Source organism: Mastigoproctus giganteus, chromosome 10 (genome assembly GCF_048544385.1).
Source record: "Mastigoproctus giganteus isolate SK-2022 chromosome 10, ASM4854438v1, whole genome shotgun sequence".
NCBI classification, from domain to species: Eukaryota; Metazoa; Arthropoda; class Arachnida; order Uropygi; family Thelyphonidae; genus Mastigoproctus; species Mastigoproctus giganteus.
Window position 1 is genome coordinate 65,041,304 of NC_143584.1, and position 22,884 is coordinate 65,064,187.

The window sequence follows — 22,884 nt, forward strand, 5'->3', positions numbered from 1 at the left end:
CTAATGGACCTGATATTTTGTAACTACACCCTAACAACAGATGTTGGTTAAACTTCCATCCTGACTGGAAGTGTCCTTAGTTGGCACGCTGTAGATGAATGGTACGACTTCCCATACCAAATACGGAGGATGTGGAAAGGTCAGGGAATGACCACCTCATATTCCCAGAGCAATATGGCCTTAGTTGCCAATGCCCCTAAAAACCAAATAACAACAATGACTCCCCATTGTAAGGTGAACCGGAATTTGATGAGGATACTTTATCTTGGCCAGAAGAGACTCCAGTAGAGAAGTCAGGTAGCTATGCTGTTGCATTTATGCATTGTTATAGAATGCGGTTTGGGTTTGATGAGTTCTGAGCCTTTAGTCTTCCGCAGTATGGCATAAACAGGCCTCTGCGCTTTAAGCATTAAGATATTGTTGGCAATTTTGCCCATCAATCTGAATCCGGAAGGAGGAATAAGAGGGATGTCTGGTATTGATTTTAAAAGGCTTACCAGGTATGCTTAGTTCCTTCAAAAGAGCCTCTATTTGTTCAAATTTTGTCAATGGATCCAGCCTGCTGATGAAAATATTCGAGTGAAAGCTCTGTTTTTTTCTCTAACTTCAAAACGAATGCTGCTCTACGGAAATATGACATAGATAAAATTTCACCATTGTATGCGGTCAGGAGAAAAAACAGATTGACTCTTTTAACTACATGGAAAGGCAACCAGACGTACTTTGGAAGGAATAAGACACATTATCACTGAAACACCACAGCAATTCATCCCATACAAAAAAACATGCAAAATCAACCTAGTGGCTGTCAGAAGAAACCATCAAAATTGCTCAAAAAAGAAGAAAGGATAAAGCTGCTGGAGATAATGAGTCAAGAAGGCTTAATACAGAATTCCAAAGGGCAGCCAGAAAAGACAAGGAAAAATACTTGAACGAACATTGTTAAGAAATAGAGGAATTAACAAAACAGGGTACACGAGAGATCTTTTCACACAAAGAAGATCCGGACACCCTTCACTGCTTGTAAGGGTTCAATAAAAGACAAAGATGTAAATGAACTGAATGATCAATGAGGAGTTAGGAAAAGATGACAGGAATATATGGAAGAACTGAATGCAAATAAAAACAAACATCAACATATTGAAGCAGAAGGGCAGGATGAACTAGAACCTAATATTTTAGAGGAAGAGGTAGTATGGGTGCTGCAACAACTACCATGGAGAAAGCCCCTGGAATTGATGGAATACCATCAGAATTGTTAACACTTTTTGAAAATTACTGTTATCACAGCTTTGTGCCATGAGATTTGGAAAAGCAATCTGTGGGCAAAAGACTGGAAGTGATCAGTGTTTATTCCAATCCCGAAGAAGGGAGGCACCTGAAATTGCTCAAACTACCATGCAATGGCCTTGATATTACACAAAAGCAAAATTCAATTGAAAATCATTCAAGCATGATTGTATAGAATCATAGAAGCAGAACTGCCTGATGTTCAAGCTTGGTTTCCACAAAGGAAGAGGTATTTGTGATCACATCGCAAACATCCGTTGGATCACAGAAAAATTCCACGAATTTCAGAAAGTGTATACATGTGCTTCATCGACTATACCAAAGCATTTGATTGTGTTGAACACGAAAACTTGTAGAATTCTATGATAGAACTGGGGGTACTGGCACATTGGGTTGAGCTAATAAGATCATTGTATACCAATCAAGAAGCAACTGTTAAACAACATTTGGAGATGCAGACTGATTTGAAATCATAAAAGGTGTGCGACAGGGCTGTATCTTATCCCCATTTCTATTTAATTTGTATGCTGAATCAGTTATGAGAAAATTGTACCCCTGCTATTTGCGGTCGCTGATTTAATGTAAAATGAAACCTAAAAAAATGTGAATTTTAAAGCGCCGTGCACATTTTCCACCATAAAAAAAACATGGGCGTGGCTAAAATTATCTTTCCCGGTCAAAACAGCACTCAGTGGGTGGGGGGAGAGGGGTAACAAAATCACGAGCGTGGATGTTTCTCGTTAATCCTTATTCAGTATGTGTTATGCACTTGTCATGGAAGGTTTCGTCGTTTGCTTTTAATTTATATGCTTATAAATTGAATAAATTTATCAATTTATAAATTGGTATGCTTACAAAAGTGATAAATCTACTGTTTTGCAGTGTAAAACAGACTTTTTAGAGTGTGTTAACGGAAGAAAGTGACTTTATTGTGGACAAGTTCTTTCTAACCCGTACAAAAATATTGCTACGAATAACAAGGGAAATGTGAAAAGATCAAAGAAGGTGATGACATTAGCGAATAAAATTGAGTTATTTGATAAAATTTCTAATGGTGAAAATGTCTCCTCAGTGGCAAAACATTATAAAATCAATGAGTCAACGGTACAATCAATCAAGAAATTGGAAGAAAAAATCTGCCGTAGTGTCCGTGAAATCGCGCTAATTGCTTCAAAAATTTGCTCTTTAATTTGTGATGTTAAATTAGAAAAAGCTTTAAATCTGTGGATAGAAGTCAAAATAAAATTCCGTTAAGTTCACTCATCGTTTGTGAAAAGGCAAAACTCCTTTATCAACACTTTAGCGAAACTGGCGATAGCACTGGCGGGATAAGTTTTTTAGATAGCAAAGGTGCTAGTTTGAAAGATTTGTTTGAAATTTCTAATAAATATTACATTTAATATTAAATTGTTTCTTATTTTCATTTCGATGCCATATGCTTGCATTTCACTATGTACTGTCTATGTACATAGTCGTATTATGAAGGTACATATAGTGCATACATACATAGACAAAATTTTAGTGTAGTTTTTCTTATATATTTCATATTTTGGAACGGAACCCCTTTATTACTATGGGAGCCATAACTCAGTATTTGCATTTTCGGTATTTGCGGTATTTCTCAGGAACAACGCCGTGAATAGCGGGGGTTTACTGTATTTGGATGAGTTAGAAATTGGAGTGTTGGTGGCAGAAACATCAATATTTTAAGATATGCAGATGATACAACTCTGCTTGCAAAAAATGAGGAAGTTCTAATAAAATTGATTTTAATGGTTAAAACATTTCACCCCAGGGGTTCACATCTGGTAAGTAAGGGCTCGGCACACCCAGGGTACTGAGCTGGATATCATTCTTTTTTTTTCTTAGTGATTCCCTTCTACTTTTGGTTCTCTCTCTCTCTCTCTCTCTCTCTCTCTCTCTCTCTCTCTCTCTCTCTCTCTCTCTCTCTCTCTCTCTCTCTCTCTCTCTCTCAGGGTAACTCAATTTTTTGGATGGTACAGCATAAACCTCAGGCTTCCTTGCACCGTATTGACTAATAATAACAATAAGATGAGAGCAAAAATGCAAGGCTGCAGTTTAATGTCAAGAAAACAAAAATTATAACAACTGGGACAGAAGTTAAAATTAACAATGAAGAGGTCAAATCTGTCTGGGATTTCAGCTTTCTTGGATCTAAGATTGACCATGGTGGAGAATCTGGCCCTGAAATTAAAAGAATTTCACTTAAATGCAGTGCAATAATGAGCATGGAAGAGATCTGGAAAGACAAAGATGTCAGCTTTAAAATGAAGATCAGAATGGTTAATGCTATAGTGTCTCCCGCAACGACTTATGGGTGTGAAAGCTGCACAATGAAAAAAGCAGACTTAAGAAAAATTGCAGTTTTTGAACTCTGGTGCTGGAGAAAGCTTCTTTGCATACCATGGACAGTCAAAGTTATGAACAGAGAGGTTTTGGATTGTTTTTTTTTTTTTTTTTTTTTTTTGGCTGATGCTGCATAAGCTTGCTTTCTTGCATCATATGCCAATGCTAATGCATCAAGCCAGAAACATCACTGGAAGCCAAGCAAGATTGCCAAGCTATGATTGATGTATTTCGGAATACGATTCAGTTCATTGGAAAAATCGATAATGGTAGCAAACGTCAGTGTAATAAGGTGAAGAGGTCGGCAAAGAACATGCTGGCACAACACCATCAAGAGCGATACTAGCACAAGCATGAAAGAAGCTGTTGAAGATCGGATAGCATGGAGGTAGCTTGCCCACAAAGTCTCTGAAAGTTGGCTGCAACTGAACGGATGAAAACAACAACATCAAATTGAAATTGAGGAAATTTTCATTCAGCTAAAGGATAGCTGATTTTTGGAACAAACTTCCATGTGTTATGGAAGTAAGTAGTTTGAATAATTTTATGGAAGAATTTGAGAAGTTGTTTTTTTTTTTTTTTTTTTCCTGTCACCGTATAATTTCTCTTGCATCATTTGTTACAACTAACACTCACCAAATTTTGTTATTTTTACTTTATTTGTTTTTTTTTTAAACTTCTAATTGCACTACCCGATAATTTTTTTTTTCGTCATACCTCTGGAACGAAAGTTGTTTATTCTGAACAAAATTAATGTCCTGATTATGAAAATATTAATCTTTTACTTCTGTCACGTCTACATCAAAAGATAAGTATTTTTTAAATACCTTGTTTTTATACAATATCAGCATACATGGTTGTAATTATTACACACAATATATGTTACTTAGACATGTTCCCCACTCAATGATTCCCTTTTACACTCCAGATTGTTTTCCCGTTTAAGGAACCAACAGTAATCTCCCATCATGGCAGAGTCCCAGTGACCTTGGTATTGTTTTTCCATTGCAGATACGTCCTGGTGGAAATGCTCTCCTTATTAATCACTGACATTTGCTAAGTTTTCAGGAAAGAAATCCAGATGGGAATGAAGGAAATACATTTTCAATGACATTTGGCACCTTGTGTTCTTGTAACATTTCAGCAAGTTTGTCACCAGTTGCTCATAGTTCTTTTCTCTTTCTGAGGAATCAGTGTACCACAGCCTTGAAAGATCTCCATGCAACCAGTTCAATATCATTCAGGTTTCTTTGAAATTCATCTTTTAGGAGCTTTCTTATTTGAGGACCTATGAAAATTCCTTCCTTTAGCTTTGCACGAGATAAATTTAGAAACATTTTCAGTAAATATGCGAATCGTCTGCTTTCTTTATCCAGTGCCTTAGTAACATTCTTAATCAGTCCAAGCTTGATGTGTAAAGGGGGAAGAAAAACCTTTTGTGGATCAACCAGTGGAACATATTTTACATTGTTTTTGCCAGGAATATATTCATCTCTCTTGTCCCACTGTTATAAGACAGTGTTTGCGGGATAGTCATGCAACAGTCAAACACAGGAAACAACAGTATTTAGTGAAACCACCTTGAAACCCAACAAGCAGTCCAGTCACGCTGAGATCACCACAAATATTCCAACCGTAGGCATTGTAACGTATGGCAGCAAGAATCTGGAACATACTATCGTAAGTGTTTTTTTTTTTTTTTCAGGCCAAGAGCATGAACAAGAGGAATTGATGGTAAAGTATTACCATTATAAAGCAATACTGCTTTCAAACATCAATGAACAAGCACCATTCAGAGGTATTGTGATCAATGTTCAGTTCATGCATAAGACCAACGGTGTCTTTGCGGACCCATGTGTTGTTTACCATTGCAAATATCTTGAAAACTCTTCATTTCGCTTACAGTATATTGTAATGTTTGTACATTTGGTGAGTAAGTTCCACTGTTGTAGTGTGCATCCGAATAATTCAGCCTTCTCTTTGGGTAAGCCCAAGACTCTGATGAAGTCACTTAATTGTTCTTGTTCAACGTAGTGTGAAGCCTTTTCTTTTTCTGACTCATGTGAAATCATGTGCAGTACATGGTTCTGCAACATCTGGTAAAACAATTTCTTCTGTACCTTCATCACTACTTCCAGTACTCCAAGATTTTGGTGGCACAGGTACTGGCAGTTCTTTACTGTGTGGCACTAGCCTAATTGCTGTTGGGATATTTGGATATCTGATGCAGTGCTTACTCTTTTTGGAAGTACCTTTTATTTTTGTCGTGCAGAACTAGCAGTCGTCAAAATGATTCTAGGGCTCGTGCCACACCATAGGATGGCAAAAGGTAATGCTCTCAGCTTGCCATATAACCACAGCCTTAAGTTCGTTGTACAAGTAATACAACAGATATGTGGAGCCCATTTTTTTTTCTTGGACCTTGCAGCCCGAAGTACAATGAATATGCATTACATTATGAATACGAAGTACATTGTATATTTTCTTCCACTGAGTTTTTGGGGTTAAGTGTCCACAAACATAGTAGAAGTTGTCTGGGTGATTGATGCAAATTCTGTGTTGTCTTCTCCATTTTAACAATGCATTAATCTAAAAACAGTAAAAGGAATTGGTAAATCTGAACAGAAGGTGAATTCTTGTAGTGTAGTTTATCATACACTGTGTTGAACAGTTGAATGGTGTAATGAAATTAATCAAAATACTGACTTGTCTGGAAAAGTGCATCAAAATCAAAATATCCTATATTGCAAGAACAGTAATGATGTACTTGCTTAACTTTTAGCCCAATAAACAAAACAAACCAAAAGTTAATAAGTTTAAAAATTGTATTTCAAACAGTAATATCTTTGTACAGAATCCAGTTATCTATCTCCATCATAAAACTGAGACGTGTTAGAATATTTTATTGATTGATTTTAAATTCTATACATAAAACTTGACCAGAAACAACCATTGATTTGCTGGAGGTAAAAATCATGTACCCATATTGTGTTATTATTAACCATATGGTGCAAGGAAGCCTAAGGCTTATGCTGCACCAGCCGAAAAAAAATTCCCAAATTACCCTGAGAGAGAGAGAGAAGAATGATGATATCCAGCTCAGGACCCTGGGTGTGTGCCAAGCCCATACTCACGAGATGTGAGTCCCTGGGGTGAAATGTTGATGTTACCAATCTTGATGGTAGTTCTGTTAGCATATTTAATACTGTATGGTGTCCCTGATGAGCAAGTGGGGATTTTATTAACCTGAGCAATGTCCTTAGTGTATTAGAGTAGAACATTTTGTCTTATCGCATCAATCAATTTCGGACTTATTGATTATCCGATCTGGTTGGTTTAAGGGTCTCATATAAAATTGGTTTAAAAATCACACATCTCTATATATTTTTTAATGATTTCTATCAAAATTGAGTGTTCCTAGTAAAAGGCCATTAGATAATGTAATATGATCAGTGATATAGTTTTATAGGACTTTATAATATTTAGAAGAATAACTTCTGAATTCATTTTAGGTTCAAGATTGTCAAGAAATTCTGGGGAACTTAAAATGCAACTTTCAGTTTTCTCTGTTTTCACATCAGTGGAAGACCCTTTGTGAAAAACCTCCTCGAGGATTTGAAAAGTACTTTCCTGGTGGGAAGAAAATGCCGACTAAGCCTGAGAAATCTGTGGGAAGTGCTAAAAAAGGTATTTTATTGTGTTCTCAATGATAATTATATTAGCTCTGTTAAGCTGATTTGCTGGAGGTACTTCTTCCCAAAAAAAATTGTAAAAAAAAAAAAAAAAACTTCACATGAAAATATATTATTAAACCGTGTGGAAAATCATTTGGGATTTTGATTTCTGCTTAAACAAGGGGTCCTCAAACTATTGCCCGCGGGCTGGAACTGGCCTGTGAAAGAATTTTCCCCAACCTGCGGATATTTCAATTAGATCATAAAAATTAATGTTTATTTTTAATCTAATTTTATTGTAATTACATCACAATAAAATTCCAGCAACTGTACAGGCGATCAGGTAAGTAGGTACCTACCTGTCTACTTTTTATCTGATGTTACATTTGGGTAAAGCGCCTCCGTAGCCAGGTGGGAAGGAGCAGCAGTGCATAGCACACGCTTCTTGATTAGACCGGGGTTCGAGCCTGTCACCACTAAATACGGAGGATGCGGAAAGGTCAGGGAATGACCACCGCATTTCCCGGAACAATATGGCCTTAGCTGCTAATGCTCCTAAAAACCAAACCAAACAAAACAAACATTTGGGTAGTAATTAAAATCACATTCCCTGTTATACAAAAAGCTGTGGTAACGATTTGCTAAAAATCAACTTTGCTAAAAAATAAATTTTTTTGTATTAAATCTTAAAATTTATTTCAAATTTGTAAATAAATTTGTTAAAATCTTTCATAAAATTAAGACACGTCAATGCGTGCTTGCTTCAATATTTATGAGCATTTTTATTATTTTTTATTTCAGCGATCCCATCAAAATCGTGTCGAAGTTGTGATGTTGGGAAAAATAAAAGTTGATGCTGAGTGTCGTGTTTTTAATGAGCTGTGGCCAATTAATTACTTTTTTGCACTGATTAATGATACTTGCACTTGTCTCATTTACAATAAAGCCTTATTGGTGTTCAAGGAATATAATGTGAAATGTCACCTACACCACAAAACATGCCTCAAATTGCAATAAATTTCAAGGAGCTTTGCGGCAGAAAAAACTCCAAGAACTAACCCAAACTTTTCAAAGTGAACAATAGAAGATTAGAACTTTTACTCATCAAAATTTATCTGCAGTTAAAGCTAGTTTTCGAACCTCCCAAATCATTTACAGATGGAGAATTTGTAAAACAAATTTATTTGGCAATTGCAGAAGTATGTCCTGAGAAAGTAAATAATTTTGCATATGTAAATTTATCTTCGACTGCAATGAAAAGAATTTAAGATTTAGGACCCAATGTACAAAATCAACTTGTAGACAGAGTTTGTAAATGATTTTTTATTATTTTTATTATTTCACACATATTTTTAAATAGCAATTGATGAGAGTGAAGATACAAGCCATACAGCTCAATTACTGTAAATCAAAGTTTTGAAGTAACTGAAGAGCTAGTTGCATTAAAAATATGTGAAAAAAGATTCAAGTGAAAATCATGAATACTGGATTCTGAGGCCTTTTTAAAGTGAATATATATTTGAGTGTCAGAAGCAATTGATGGCCTCAAATTGAATTGGGATTTACTATCAGCGGTTACGATGGAAGGTGCTAAAAATATGGTCAATACTAAAATTGGATTCTTGGATCAGGTTCATAAATATCTTGAGAGTAAAAATATTAAAAAATCAATGCAATTTCATTGTATATTCACCACCAGTCTTTTTTGTAGAAAATTTTTATGCATAGATTCAGTGATGTGAACTGTTAATATCAACAGTAAATTTTATTTGCAAGACTGCTCTGAATCATCGGCAATTCAAAATTTTTCTTGAAACAATTGAGGCTGAATACAGTGATTTGTTGTACCACACTGAGTACGATGATTGAGTTGTGGTAACATGTTGAAGCTATTTTTTGAACTTAGGATCGAAATAGTTCTATTTATGAACGAAAAACTGAAACCTGTTCTGGAACTGTCAGATTTCGGATTGGTGGAGCCTTGCCTTTTTAATAGATATATGTGGAACATCTGAATTTTCTTGATATTACAAGGACGAAATAAACTTCTCAGTGAATCGTATTATAATGTGAAATCATTTTAAACAAAACTGGAGTTATTTAAAAGTCAACTACTTCGGAATAATTTTTCACATTTTCCATGTTGCAATAATTTATCTAAAATATGCCTGGTTGTAATTTTTATACTAAAAATTTTGTTCAAAACAGTTTGTTGCAGGAAAAGTTTGCAGATAGATTTTCTGATTTTAAAAATAATTCAAAGGTGTTTGAACTTTTTCAAAATCTCTATGATGTACCTGTCAATGATGTTGATTAGAATTTACAATTAGAGTTGGTAGATATTCAATCTAACAATGCATTGTAAAAATGAAATTTTTACATTTAAAAATGAAAATTTAATTCAATTTTATTCAATGTTATTTGAGTCATATTATTAAAAATTGAGTCAAAAATTAAAAATTTTACAAGAAAGGTTACTTTTCTGAAATACATGTATACGTGAGCAGACATTTTCAAAAATGAAATATGTAATATAAAAAATACGATCACATCTAACTGACCCCCATTTACATGAATTTTTAAGAATTGGAGCTAGTACTTTAAAACTCAAACTTAGTCGCACTCTGCACCCACATTTATCGCAATAATTATAATTTTGTTGTGTTGCTAACTGTATTTTTGTGATTAGTACAATAAATAAATAAGTTAAATGTCTTAACTGTTGATGATCCATAGCCAGGTGATAAGGAGCAGCAGTGCGTAGCACACACTTCTTGATTAGACCGGAGTTCGAGCCCATCACCACCAAATACAAAGGATGCAAAAAGGTCAGGGAATGACCACCGCATATTCCCGGAGCAATATGGCCTTAGTTGCTAATGCTCCTAAAAACCAAAATAACAACAAACAATAAATAAGTAATAATTAAAATTTGATATAAACAAACTGGTGTATTTTATATTACATATCCATAGATTTATCTTTGTATCAGTAAATATAAGTAGGTATAAAATTTGTTTCTCTACATAACTTTAATCTAATGTAGTTTTTAGTAATTAGGAATTTTCTCCAGCCTGCCAAATATTCCAAACATTCATATGTGGCCCACTTCTAAAAGTTTAGGGAACCCTGGCTTAAAACAATACCAATATTTCATCTTTTCTTAATCAGTTGCAAAACTGATCATATATACTTTTTAAATTTTAATAAAAAATTGAAATTAAATATATACTATGCTTTAAAATAAATACTGTTCAAAGCCCTCACTTAATGAATGTTGGATGAATGGAAGACGCATGCCAGAGAATTAAAATGCATGGGATGCATATAAATTATTAGGCAAAGTGAAAGCTTACAGTAAGTATAAATTAGTCTGCAGTTAAGTCGCATAGCAAGCTAAGGTAGATTACAAGATGTAGCAAAGAAATGCAGCAAAGACTACTTATATAAACACTAGAAGGAACAGGATGAATTTCATTGGTCCACTAGTTATTGAGTGTTTTAACTGTTGATGATCCCGATTGTTGATGAAATTGAATAGATATTTAGTGTATACTGGGAGCATTTGAAAAGTCTGTGGCTTTTTCAGTTAGGCATGCTAAGGCAGATTAAAAATTTCTGTTCTTAATGTACAGTGTCTGTTTGTGTGTTTATTCACCTGATTATGAAGCTCAATTAAAATGTTATTGAAAGAGTATCCTAAAACAGTTTGCTGCAATTATCAACCCAGTTCAATGAGTTTTTTCTAATGTGTTTGGCAGCTGTGAATCTAGCAAGTATTAGTAATGACCGCATGGTGCAGGAAAGCCTATGGCTTGTGCTGCACCAGCCAAAAAAAAAAAAAAAAAAAAAAAGGAATAAAACAATGATTAAATAAATAATAATAATTAATAAAAGAAAAGGAAATTAAACCTATCATCCTATGCGCTTCCCTGACCTGAAGGTACTATCCAGATGACCTTTGAATTTCCCTAAACTGTCAGCCTCTATCACCCATGCAGGCAACTTATTCCAGTAATTTATAATGCTTCCTGCAGTCCAATCTAAACATTACATCATTTATAATCTTGAAAATTTCATTCTCATTCATTTTACTGATGCCTCTCAGAGCCTTAAACACCTCAATCAAATCTCCTCTAAGGCGTCTAGTTTCCAAACTCTGCAACCCACATATTCGAAGTCTTTCTTCATAAGGATGCCCTTTTGCCGATCTCACCAGGCGAGTTACCCGTCTTTGCACCCTTTCAAGAAGCTCGATGGCTTTCTTTAGGTGCGGTCTCCATACTTGAACACAGTATTCCAAGTGTGGTCTAACAAAAGCCTTATATAATGGGATTATCACATCCCTATCTCTACTTGAAAAAGTTCGATAGGACACCATGGGCCTTCCTTGCAACCTGTTACAATGCTCAGAGAATTTCATGTCTAACTGTATCGTAACACCCAAGTCCGTTTCCTCCAGTACTGGGTTTAGTTGAACTCCACCAAGTGAATAAGTTATTTTGGGGTTACTGTTGCCCAGGTGTAATACCTTACACTTTGTTGGATTAAAGCATAGCTGCCATTTTTCTGACCATTCCTGAAGTCTATCTAGGTCTCTCTGAAGAAGCTCAGCTTAACAGTGATCATTAACTACTCCACTAATTTTAACATCTGCAAATTTAGACATCATGCCCTCTATCCCTTCATCGATGTCGTTTACGAAAATTAAAAACAACAGTGGTCCTAATACTGATCCTTGGGGGAACCCCACTTCTTACATCAACCCAATCTGAGGAATAGCCATTTATTACAACCCTCTGTCTCCTGCCCGGAAGCCATCCTGCTATCCATTTAAGGATTTTCCCAGTGATTCCAACCTGTTCCATCTTATAAAGCAACTGCTCATGTGGGACTGAGTCAAAAGCTTTGCTGAAATCTAAATAAACTGGATTTAGATTTCTAAATGAAATCTAAATCCAGCTTGTGAGTGACCCTTTCAAAATAGCAAACCAGATTTGTTAAACATGATTTTCCCTTTACAAAACCATGTGAGTATCCTTGAGAATTTCAATTCGATCCAAATGATCCTGAATTCCACCCTTGATCATTGCCTCCATGATTTTCCCTGCCACTGAAGTCAGACTGACAGGTTGATAATTTCCCACTTCACTTTTAGAGCCACCCTTATGTATGGGAGATACATTGGCACTTTTCCAATCCAAGGGAATCTCCCCGGAGTCTAGTGATGCTCGTATAATTAGCCTCAATGGTTCAATGCACTCACTTGCTGCCTCCCTTAAGATTATAGGATATATTCCATCAACTCCAGGAGCCTTATATCATTAATTACATATTTTTCAACTTCGCCCCCATAATTTCCCATTGCCACAAAAGGTTTTTCATTTATAAATATCAATGCAAAATAATTATTGAGTATTAACATTGCAACAGTACAACATTAAAATAGCAAGAATGCTGGAGAAAGCAGTATGTGGGTTGTGCTCATGAAATACCAAATCTTCAATGACTGTAAAGTGACATTTTATTATTATTATTGTTTCTAGATATTTCATCTGGAGACTATGAGGAATGCAGTAACATCCCTCCAATCAGAGAAAGGAATACTTACGGTGAAAGTGATGTTCTCGTGTGCAGTGGAATAATGATCATTGGCAGTACCCCTCCATGTTTTTGATAGGGTACTGTAACTGCGCAGTGGTACCTCGAACCCTATGTGTGACTTTTCAGAGGTGCGGTTGGCCCAGATTTTTTTTTCATGAATGAAATCTCCATTGCACATAGTTCTGAGGTGGTAGAGGAATCCAACGAGTGGCTAACACAATCCAATGGAAAATGTGTGGGACACCCTTGGGTGTCGCATTGCACGCCAACAGCCAACTCGTTCGCTCTGTGAGCTTGAGGTCAATGCTGATGAAAGAATGGGATTTGTTGACAGAGAATCTTATAGACACCCTTATATTGAGCATGGTTCACAGCTATCAGGCCTGTTTGTCCGTTCAAAGGGATCATACGCCATACTGATATTATGTGACCATATTTTTGAGCATCTTGTACCGAATTCTGTAATGTGACCTTTTTTGATAACTCTTTTATAACCCTTAATACCGGTTCAAAGTTTTTTGCTGTCTCTATACCAAATTTTGGCCTTCTTCATTGCAAGCTGCATGAGTTACGCCATGTTTTATAAGTGTTTTGTTAATTTTGTTGAGCAGTGTATTTCCTCCTTTTGTGTCTGAGGAGAATTACAGACACTTTCAAATTTAACTCTAATTTGCAACTTTTTTCTCAGCAATGCCAAGTACTTGTCAAGTAAGTTCCTATGTTGTACTAAGGGTACATAGTGTTAATTATAATGTAGACTTTATATAGTCGATTATGTAAGGTGGCTCCCATATGCTAGTTCAAATCTACCGTGATACACTGTGATGATACCGAAACTCTGCAGAAATGCAGTTTCGGTATCATCATAGAGGACAGGAACCATTGCATTATAATGTATTGTATGTGCTATGTTGTTTAGTTGTTTCTGGCCGCTTTGCTACCAGGAGCATCAAGCACCAGGCAGGTTAGTCCTGATACCTGTATATTCCACGAGGAAGTGGGCCACAACTGAGCGCGAATCACAGCAAACCTCTAGTGTCACATACTGAACGCCACAACCATTCAAAATATGAGCAAATAAAATAAAGTAATAAAAATTATAAAAATAAAAGTAATTAAAAAGTTAAAAAAGAAATTAAATTGCTTAAGCAATTTAAATTAAAAATTATTTATTTATCTATTTTTAAATTAAAAATTATTAAATTATCTATTTATTATAGATAAAATGAAATTAAATTGCTTAAGCAATTTAAATTAAAAATAAATAGATAAAATGAAATTAAATTAAATAAAAATAAAAAATTAGAAAAAATAAAGATAAAATTAAGAAAATAAAATAAAAATGGAAGCTTAAAAAATGGAGAAAGAAATAAAGATAAAGTTAATAAAATAAAAATGAAAGCTTAAAAAATGGAGAAAAAAATAAAAATCCTACACTAGTCCAAGGCTGGTGCCAGTAATGAGAAACAGAGGAAAGAATAAACAGTAGAAGAAGAAAGAATAGAAAATAAACAAGTAAATGCTCAATAGATGAAAAAAAAAGGAAAAGACAGAATTAAACGGGGTGAGATAAAGATTACACACAGGATAACCTGTGTGAGAAAATTATCTTGCCAGCAGGAGATAGAAGTCAGGAAAACACAGTGGTATCATTCGGCGTCGTACAAGTAAGATTAGCAACTGTCCAAGTCAAAGGTGGTGGTGATGGAAATGGTACTTGAGCTAAAGTGATGAATGGTCATGATGATGGTGGTGGTATCACGAAATGGTGATGTCGGTGATGGTCTGCACTGGAGTTAGAGCCAGAATTGGGGTAGTTTCTGGAATTGAAGCACTACTGATGTCCATGTCTGGCAATGGCTTTAGGTGCAAATATTTGCAGAAGATTAAATTTTTTTTGGAGTCCAAGAAAGATGAATCATTGCCTGGAGAAAATGGTTGACACACAACAGAAAGACACAACAGGCTGGCGAAGATCCAAGTAATATGTATAGGTGAAAAGAACATGCTGCCACAGTTACAGAGGGTAAAAATCAGATGGGTTAAACATAGCAGGTTTAGCATAAAGGGAACCTTGGTCATTTAGAAGAAAAAGTGTTGAGGCTCAGACTGAACCATTTTAGAATAGCCTTTAAAAGGGGTGAGATAAAGGACACAGATGAAATAAACTTTCTTGTGTAATTGTAATGCAGCTCCGGTTGTTCCCCCCCAATTCCACTAGGGTACAGTTTCAAATCAAGGAATTATGTTGGACTAAGGGTACATAATTCCAAGCCAAGGAATTATGTTGGTTTAAGAATACATAATTCTTAGGATCTTAGCCACGAGCAAGATTGCTATTTCAGTTTGGTGTGGTATACAAAGTATATTGATCCCTGTTACAGGCATGTGATTAGCATTAGCATTAGTAGAGGCATTTGATGCAAGAAAGCAAGCTTATGCAGCATCAGCCAAAAAAAAAAAAAAAAAAAAACCCCACTTCCACTTCACCCCTCTGTTCGTTCAAAATACCTGTCCAGCTGAGCCTTAAACTTATTTAGGCTATCAACCTCCACCACAAGGGATGGAAGTCTGTTCCACCAACCAACCACCCGCTGGCTAAAGGCAAATTTCCGCACGTCTATCCTACATCTGTCTTTCCTCAATTTGAATTTATGCCCTCTCAGGTGATTTTTCTGAGCTAGAGGAAGAATCCCATCAGCATTGAGCATGCTTAAACCATTCAAGGCTTTATACACCTCTATCAGATCACCTCGCTGGTGCCTAGTCTCCAGACACTGTAATTTGCAAAACTTAAGCCTTTCTTCGTAAGAGCACCCCTTTGTTCCATTCACTAATCTTGTTGCCCTTCTCTGTACTCGTTCCAGCAGCTCTACATCCTTCTTGAAATGAGGCCTCCAGACCTGTATACAGTACTCTAGGTGTGGCCTGACCATTGCCTTATACAATGGAATAATCACCTCCTTATCCCTGCTAGAAAAATTCCTGTATATCATTAACAATACTCCATGAGCTACTCTTGCAGCCCGTCTGCACTGCTCAGAGAACCTCATATCTGCCTGCACAACCACTCCCAAGTCCCTTTCATTCTCTACCACTGTCAGTGTAGTACCACAGAGTTGATACGTTGCTCTGGGGTTGCTGTTTCCCATGTGTAGTACTTTACATTTGTCAGTGTTAAACTTCATTTGCCACCTCTCAGCCCATCTGCTCAACCTTTCCAGATCCTGTTGCAGCAGCATAGTGTCAGTAGTTTCCTTGACAACCCTGCCAACCTTTGTATCATCTGCAAACTTGGACATTAAGCTTGATATACCATCATCAATATCATTTATAAATACAGAAAACAATAATGGACCCAACACTGAGCCCTGAGGGACTCCACTAATAACATTAGTCCACGATGAGCAGTGTCCATTGATTACCACTCTCTGTCTTCTCCCCCTCAACCACCCCTTTATCCATAGCAGCAATTTGCCTCCAGTGTCACACTGCTCCAATTTGTGTAGCAGTCTATATTGGTCTTCCAATTATATTGGAAGTATTTGTGTCTACAGTTGCACCCAACTGTTTGCATTTTTTAGTTTTATGTTAGATCATATGCTTTTTTGTATATTTGTGTATTTCCTATTATAACATCAGTATATTATCTGCAGTGCAATGCTGTGCTTAATGCTGATACCCAAGGAAGCTGTTCAGTAGCATTTATTAGCATTAGTAGAGGCATATGATGCAAGAAAGCAAGCTTATGCAGCATCAGTCAAAAAAAAAAACAACAAAAACTTCACCGTTCATTCGAAATACCTGTCCGGCTGAGCTTTAAATTTATTTAGGCTATCAACTTCCACAACACGGGATGGAAGTCTGTTCCACCAACGAACTACCCGCTGGCTAAAGGCAAACTTCTGCACATCTATCCTACATCTGTCTTTCCTCAATTTGAATTTATGCCCTCTCAGGTGATTATTCTGAGCAAGAGGAAGAATCCCATCAGCATTGAGCATTGCCAAACCATTCAAGGCTTTATGCACCTCTATCAGATCACATCGCCGGTGCCTAGTCTCCAGACACTGTAATTTGCAAAACTTAAGACTTTCTTCGTAAGAGCAACTCTTTGTTCCATTCATTAATCTTGTTGCCCTTCTCTGTACTCATTCCAGCAGCTCTACATCCTTCTTAAAATGAGGCCTCCAGACCTGTATACAGTACTCAATGTGTGGCTTGACCATTGCCTTATACAAGGGAATAATCACCTCTTTATCCCTGCTAGAAAAATTCCTGTATATCATTGACAAGACACCATGAGCTACTCTTGCAGCCCGTCTGCACTGCTCAGAGAACTTCATATCTGCCTGCACAATTAACCCCAGGTCCTTTGCATTCTCTACCACTGTCAGTATAGTACCACAGAGTTGATACGCTGCTCTGGGGTTGCTGTTTCCCATATGTAGTACTTTACATTTGTCAATGTTAAACTTCATTTGCCACCTCTCAGCCCATCTGCTCAACCTTTCCAGATTCTGTTGCTGCAGCATAGTGTCAGTAGTTTCCTTGACAACCCTGCCAACCTTTGTATCATCTGCAAACTTGGACATTAAGCTTGATATACCATCATCAATATCATTTATAAATACAGAAAACAATAATGGACCCAACACTGAGCCCTGAGGGACTCCACTAATAACATTAGTCCACGATGAGCAGTGTCCATTGATTACCACTCTCTGTCTTCTCCCCCTCAACCACCCCTTTATCCATAGCAGCAATTTGCCTCCAGTGTCACACTGCTCCAATTTGTGTAGCAGTCTATATTGGTCTTCCAATTATATTGGAAGTATTTGTGTCTACAGTTGCACCCAACTGTTTGCATTTTTTAGTTTTATGTTAGATCATATGCTTTTTTGTATATTTGTGTATTTCCTATTATAACATCAGTATATTATCTGCAGTGCAATGCTGTGCTTAATGCTGATACCCAAGGAAGCTGTTCAGTAGCATTTATTAGCATTAGTAGAGGCATATGATGCAAGAAAGCAAGCTTATGCAGCATCAGTCAAAAAAAAAAACAACAAAAACTTCACCGTTCATTCGAAATACCTGTCCGGCTGAGCTTTAAATTTATTTAGGCTATCAACTTCCACAACACGGGATGGAAGTCTGTTCCACCAACGAACTACCCGCTGGCTAAAGGCAAACTTCTGCACATCTATCCTACATCTGTGTTTCCTCAATTTGAATTTATGCCCTCTCAGGTGATTATTCTGAGCAAGAGGAAGAATCCCATCAGCATTGAGCATTGCCAAACCATTCAAGGCTTTATGCACCTCTATCAGATCACATCGCCGGTGCCTAGTCTCCAGACACTGTAATTTGCAAAACTTAAGACTTTCTTCGTAAGAGCAACTCTTTGTTCCATTCATTAATCTTGTTGCCCTTCTCTGTACTCATTCCAGCAGCTCTACATCCTTCTTAAAATGAGGCCTCCAGACCTGTATACAGTACTCAATGTGTGGCTTGACCATTGCCTTATACAAGGGAATAATCACCTCTTTATCCCTGCTAGAAAAATTCCTGTATATCATTGACAAGACACCATGAGCTACTCTTGCAGCCCGTCTGCACTGCTCAGAGAACTTCATATCTGCCTGCACAATTAACCCCAGGTCCTTTGCATTCTCTACCACTGTCAGTATAGTACCACAGAGTTGATACGCTGCTCTGGGGTTGCTGTTTCCCATATGTAGTACTTTACATTTGTCAATGTTAAACTTCATTTGCCACCTCTCAGCCCATCTGCTCAACCTTTCCAGATTCTGTTGCTGCAGCATAGTGTCAGTAGTGTCCTTAACAACCCTGCCAACCTTTGTATCGTCTGCAAACTTGGACATTAAGCTTGATATACCATCATCAGTATTATTTATAAATACAGAAAACAATAATGGACCCAACACTGAACCCTGAGGGACTCCACTAATAACAATTACCCAACACTGAGCACTCTGGGTTCAGTGTTGGGTCATTATTGGCAAACTATTATGAAATCGGAATTGTCTTTGTAGGTGCCTTTTTTATAATGACCTTGTTTAGCCCTATATATATATATATATATATATATATATAAATAAATAAAAATAAAGAATGTAGTGATAAAACTGAACGTCTAAAAAAAAAAAAAGATAAAATTATTAATTAATTTAATCAGATTGGATTATTAATTTATTTAATTGGATCTGGGATGCTACTAGTTATAGAAGAAATACCCAGCAACCATAATGAAATATAGACAAATGTATTATATCAGTGTATTGAGTAGGGTTGCTGACCTGTCCAGTGTAATTACAATGGAATAAATTGATAATGCCTACAAGGTAAAAGCAGATCACCTGAAATTAAATGAAATTAATCATAAAAATAATAAAAAAATGGTACCTAATACTGTAGCTCTTAGGGCTTTAGCTATGTCTTCAAAGGGTCAGAAGCCAAAACTGTAGGAGCCACAGCAATAAGAAAGGTCTCTGTTTCTGTTGTGATGTATATGTATGAAACGTATGCATCATAGCCGACCCGACAGAGACCAAACAGGAAGGAATAAAAAGAATAGAATTAAAAAATAAATAAATAAAAATGAAATGCAGAATTATGCCAAAATTAGCGTAATTCTGTATAAAAGTAAAATTCCAAGACTCATCACATCATTTTTTTTTGTTTTGAAGAACCAATATACACAATATACTGTACATCAGTGTTCCAGGTGGTTCACACTAAAAATTTTGTAATGCCATCTGCTTTGATTTACATAGAAATATTTACGTAAACTGCAAAATAGCTTAATATTAATTAGAGAGAGAGAGAGAGAGAGAGAGAGAGAGAGAGAGAGAGAGAGAGTCTTTATTGCAACCCTATATTGTATTCATGTGTTTGCAAAAAAGATTTTCTTTTTAAGTTTTTTTTTTTTTTTTTTTTTTTTTTTTGGGTTTGATTTTTGACAGCAATTTTATTCAAATGTGGGCAGTGAGGTAAAAATAAAAAATCAATACAGGTATTTATGCAGAATATTTTTATAAAAGTTTAATTCTAATTTGAATAAAATTAAGAGTTTTGCGATTAAAAAACTAATCTCTATTTTAAATTGTACCTATATTTTAATATTAAATTGTACAGATTGATTGTACAATTTAATACCTTTCCTTCGTGAGTTAGAGCTACAGCAGTGCCACCTGCTTGTCCTGTGGTGACTAGCAAATTGGCATAAATTGTGTAATATTTATGCCAATTTGTTTATTATTGTTTATTTATTTCCAACTCTACAATAGATAGCAGTTGAAGGGTTGTTTGAATCTGGGAGGAAGGAGATAGGAAATATCAAGACATATAAGCTGACATTCTTGATTTAGTATATACATGGATAAAACTGCGACATCATGAGGAAGCTTCACCATTGAATAAGAGCTACTATATGACTGCGACAGGTTTAGCAGATCGGCAGCTTAAATTTATTGCCTTCAGCAGGAAAAGAAGCCTCAATTACAAGCATTTTTTATATCAACAAGTGGAACAGTGGAATGATGACTGATGATGTATAATTTAATATACTGTGTATATAAATATTAATTATGCATCAAACGAAATAATGGGCACAAATGTCAGGGTTGATATGTACATTTGAGTTGATTGTGGTTCAAGCTCACATGACCGCTAAATACAGTGATGTATTCTCTCTAACCTGTAAACTTTGATTCTATGGCCATTGTATGGTATAAATAGAAAATATATTAGTTACAACTATGTGAAGTAAATCAGAAAAGAATGCATTGAAATCTTGCATTTTATTAAGTTCGAGGAAGTCAGAATTACTTCAATACTATTTCTTCAATACGTGAATATCTAAAAGGAAAAAAAAAATTATATATATATGTATATATCTAATATTCATTTTCCACTTTTCCTTTTACTACCTTTCCATTATTTCTTAACAGATTAAATGTATGTATATGTGTATATACAGTCGAACTTGGTTATAATGAGCATCAAAGTACCGACAATTTCCTCGTTATAACCATTACAGTTTATACAAGCATATTAATACAAATAATATTTGTATTAATATGCTTGTATAAACTGCAATACACTTAATATTAAAAACAATACTATTTAATAATAAACAGGATTTCAATTATTCTTTATTTATGAATCTTAAAATTGATGTTTGTTTTAAAGATTTCACTTTGATATTTCTTAAATTTCCCCCTAAAACACTCTATGCATTAAAAATCTCATTACTTGCCTCAGTTCCTTCAAAAAAATTGACTGTGCCCATTGCACCTTGAGCTTGTGAGATTGTCGGCACTGATTTTGATTCACTTTCAATTGTCATCATATTATCATCACAATCATCGTCTTTACCATCGTCATTATAATCTTTGTTGGGCACAGCTTTTACAATGTCACTCTCTGTAGGAAGACCACTAGTTAAGTTGTCATACTCATAAATTCGTTGATGTTATCTGTATTAAAACCTACAAAGTTCTTACGTAGCAACCATTTGGATAATGGTAAGTTGTTTTCTTCATTTCCATCTTCTTCATCTGCAATAGAAATTTCATTTGAATTTAATTTCGATTTCTTGAAGCAATTCAATATGGTTGTCGAAGTAATGTTGTTCCACTCATCATTATCGATATAGTATCGACATAGACTCGGTAAGTTTCTGTACTCTTTGAATGATCAGACATAGAACGAGACATCTTTTATAAAATCCTTTCAAATTCTTGATTACACTTATGTTCATTGGTTGTAAAATTGAAGTTGCATTGGGAGGCAGAAACACTAGCCTAATGTTGGATAAATTTTGAATCTGGGAATATGCAGGACAGTTATCAACTAACAATAAAATGTTTCTTCTTTTTGAATAGCTCCTTATTCCAATCATTTACGTATTGCCGATAAATATCCGAAGTCATCCAAGCTTTCTTGTTTGCAGTGTTAATCCACAGGAAATTTCCTTACGTTTTTTAAACACTGAGGTTTTAACAATTTTCCGATAACAAACAGGTTTTTTTTTATAAGTTCCTGTCATATTTGTGCATACGAGCACCATCAGGCAAGCCTTTGATTTTTTTCCCACCAACACGCTTTCCCCCTTTGAATTTAAATGTATTATCAGGTGCCAATTTATAAAAAAGTCCTGTTTTGCCAGTGTTGTAGTAGTAATGGAGGCATGTGATGCAAGAAAGCAAGCATATGAGATTATGTAGCATCAGCCAAAAAAAAAACAATTTCACACAACCATTCCCTCTAAAAGTTTGTCCAGTTCCTCCTTGATTTATTTAAGCTATCAACTTCCACAAAGGACAGACAGAAGTTTGTTCCAGCAGCTAACCACCCACTGGCTAAAGGCAAATTTCTGCACATCTATTCTACAACTGTCCCTCAGGTTTGTAATCCGAGCAAGCAGAAGAATCCCATCAGAATTCAGTGTTCTCAATCCATTCAAAGCCTTATACACCTCAATCAGATCACATCTCATGTGCCTAGTCACCAGATGCTGCAATTTGCAGAACTGAAGCCTTTCTTGGTAAGAGAACCCCTTAGTTCCCTCACCAATCTTGTTGCCCTTCTCTGTACACGCTCAAGCAACTCTACATCCTTCCTAAAATGAGGCTTCCAGCCTTTTCACAGTACTCAAGGCGTGGTTTGACCATTGCCTTATACAAAGGGATAATCACCTTTCCCTGCTAGAAAAATTCCTGTATATCATTGACAATACCCTATGACCTGCTCTGGCAGCCTGTCTGCATTGCTCAGAAAACTTCATATCTGACTGCACAATCTCTCCCAGGTCTTTTTCATTTTCTACCACTTTAAGTGTAGTATCACACAGTTGGTACGTTCCTCTGGGGTTACTTCTACTCATGTGCAGTACTTTGCATTTGTCAATGTTAAACTTCAG

General features: G+C 35.9%; 1 protein-coding gene across 2 annotated transcripts in view; it reads left to right on the forward strand.

Annotated features, from left to right (window-relative positions):
- Afg3l2 (AFG3 like matrix AAA peptidase subunit 2) overlaps window positions 1–22,884 on the forward strand; it is a 641,759-nt gene that overhangs the window by 24,348 nt on the left and 594,527 nt on the right. For both annotated transcript variants that reach the window (XM_090383564.1, XM_090383565.1), the window contains exon 2: window positions 7,170–7,344. In XM_090383564.1, the coding sequence (XP_090239690.1) occupies window positions 7,170–7,344 (175 nt within the window). The remainder of the gene's footprint in view (window positions 1–7,169; window positions 7,345–22,884) is intronic.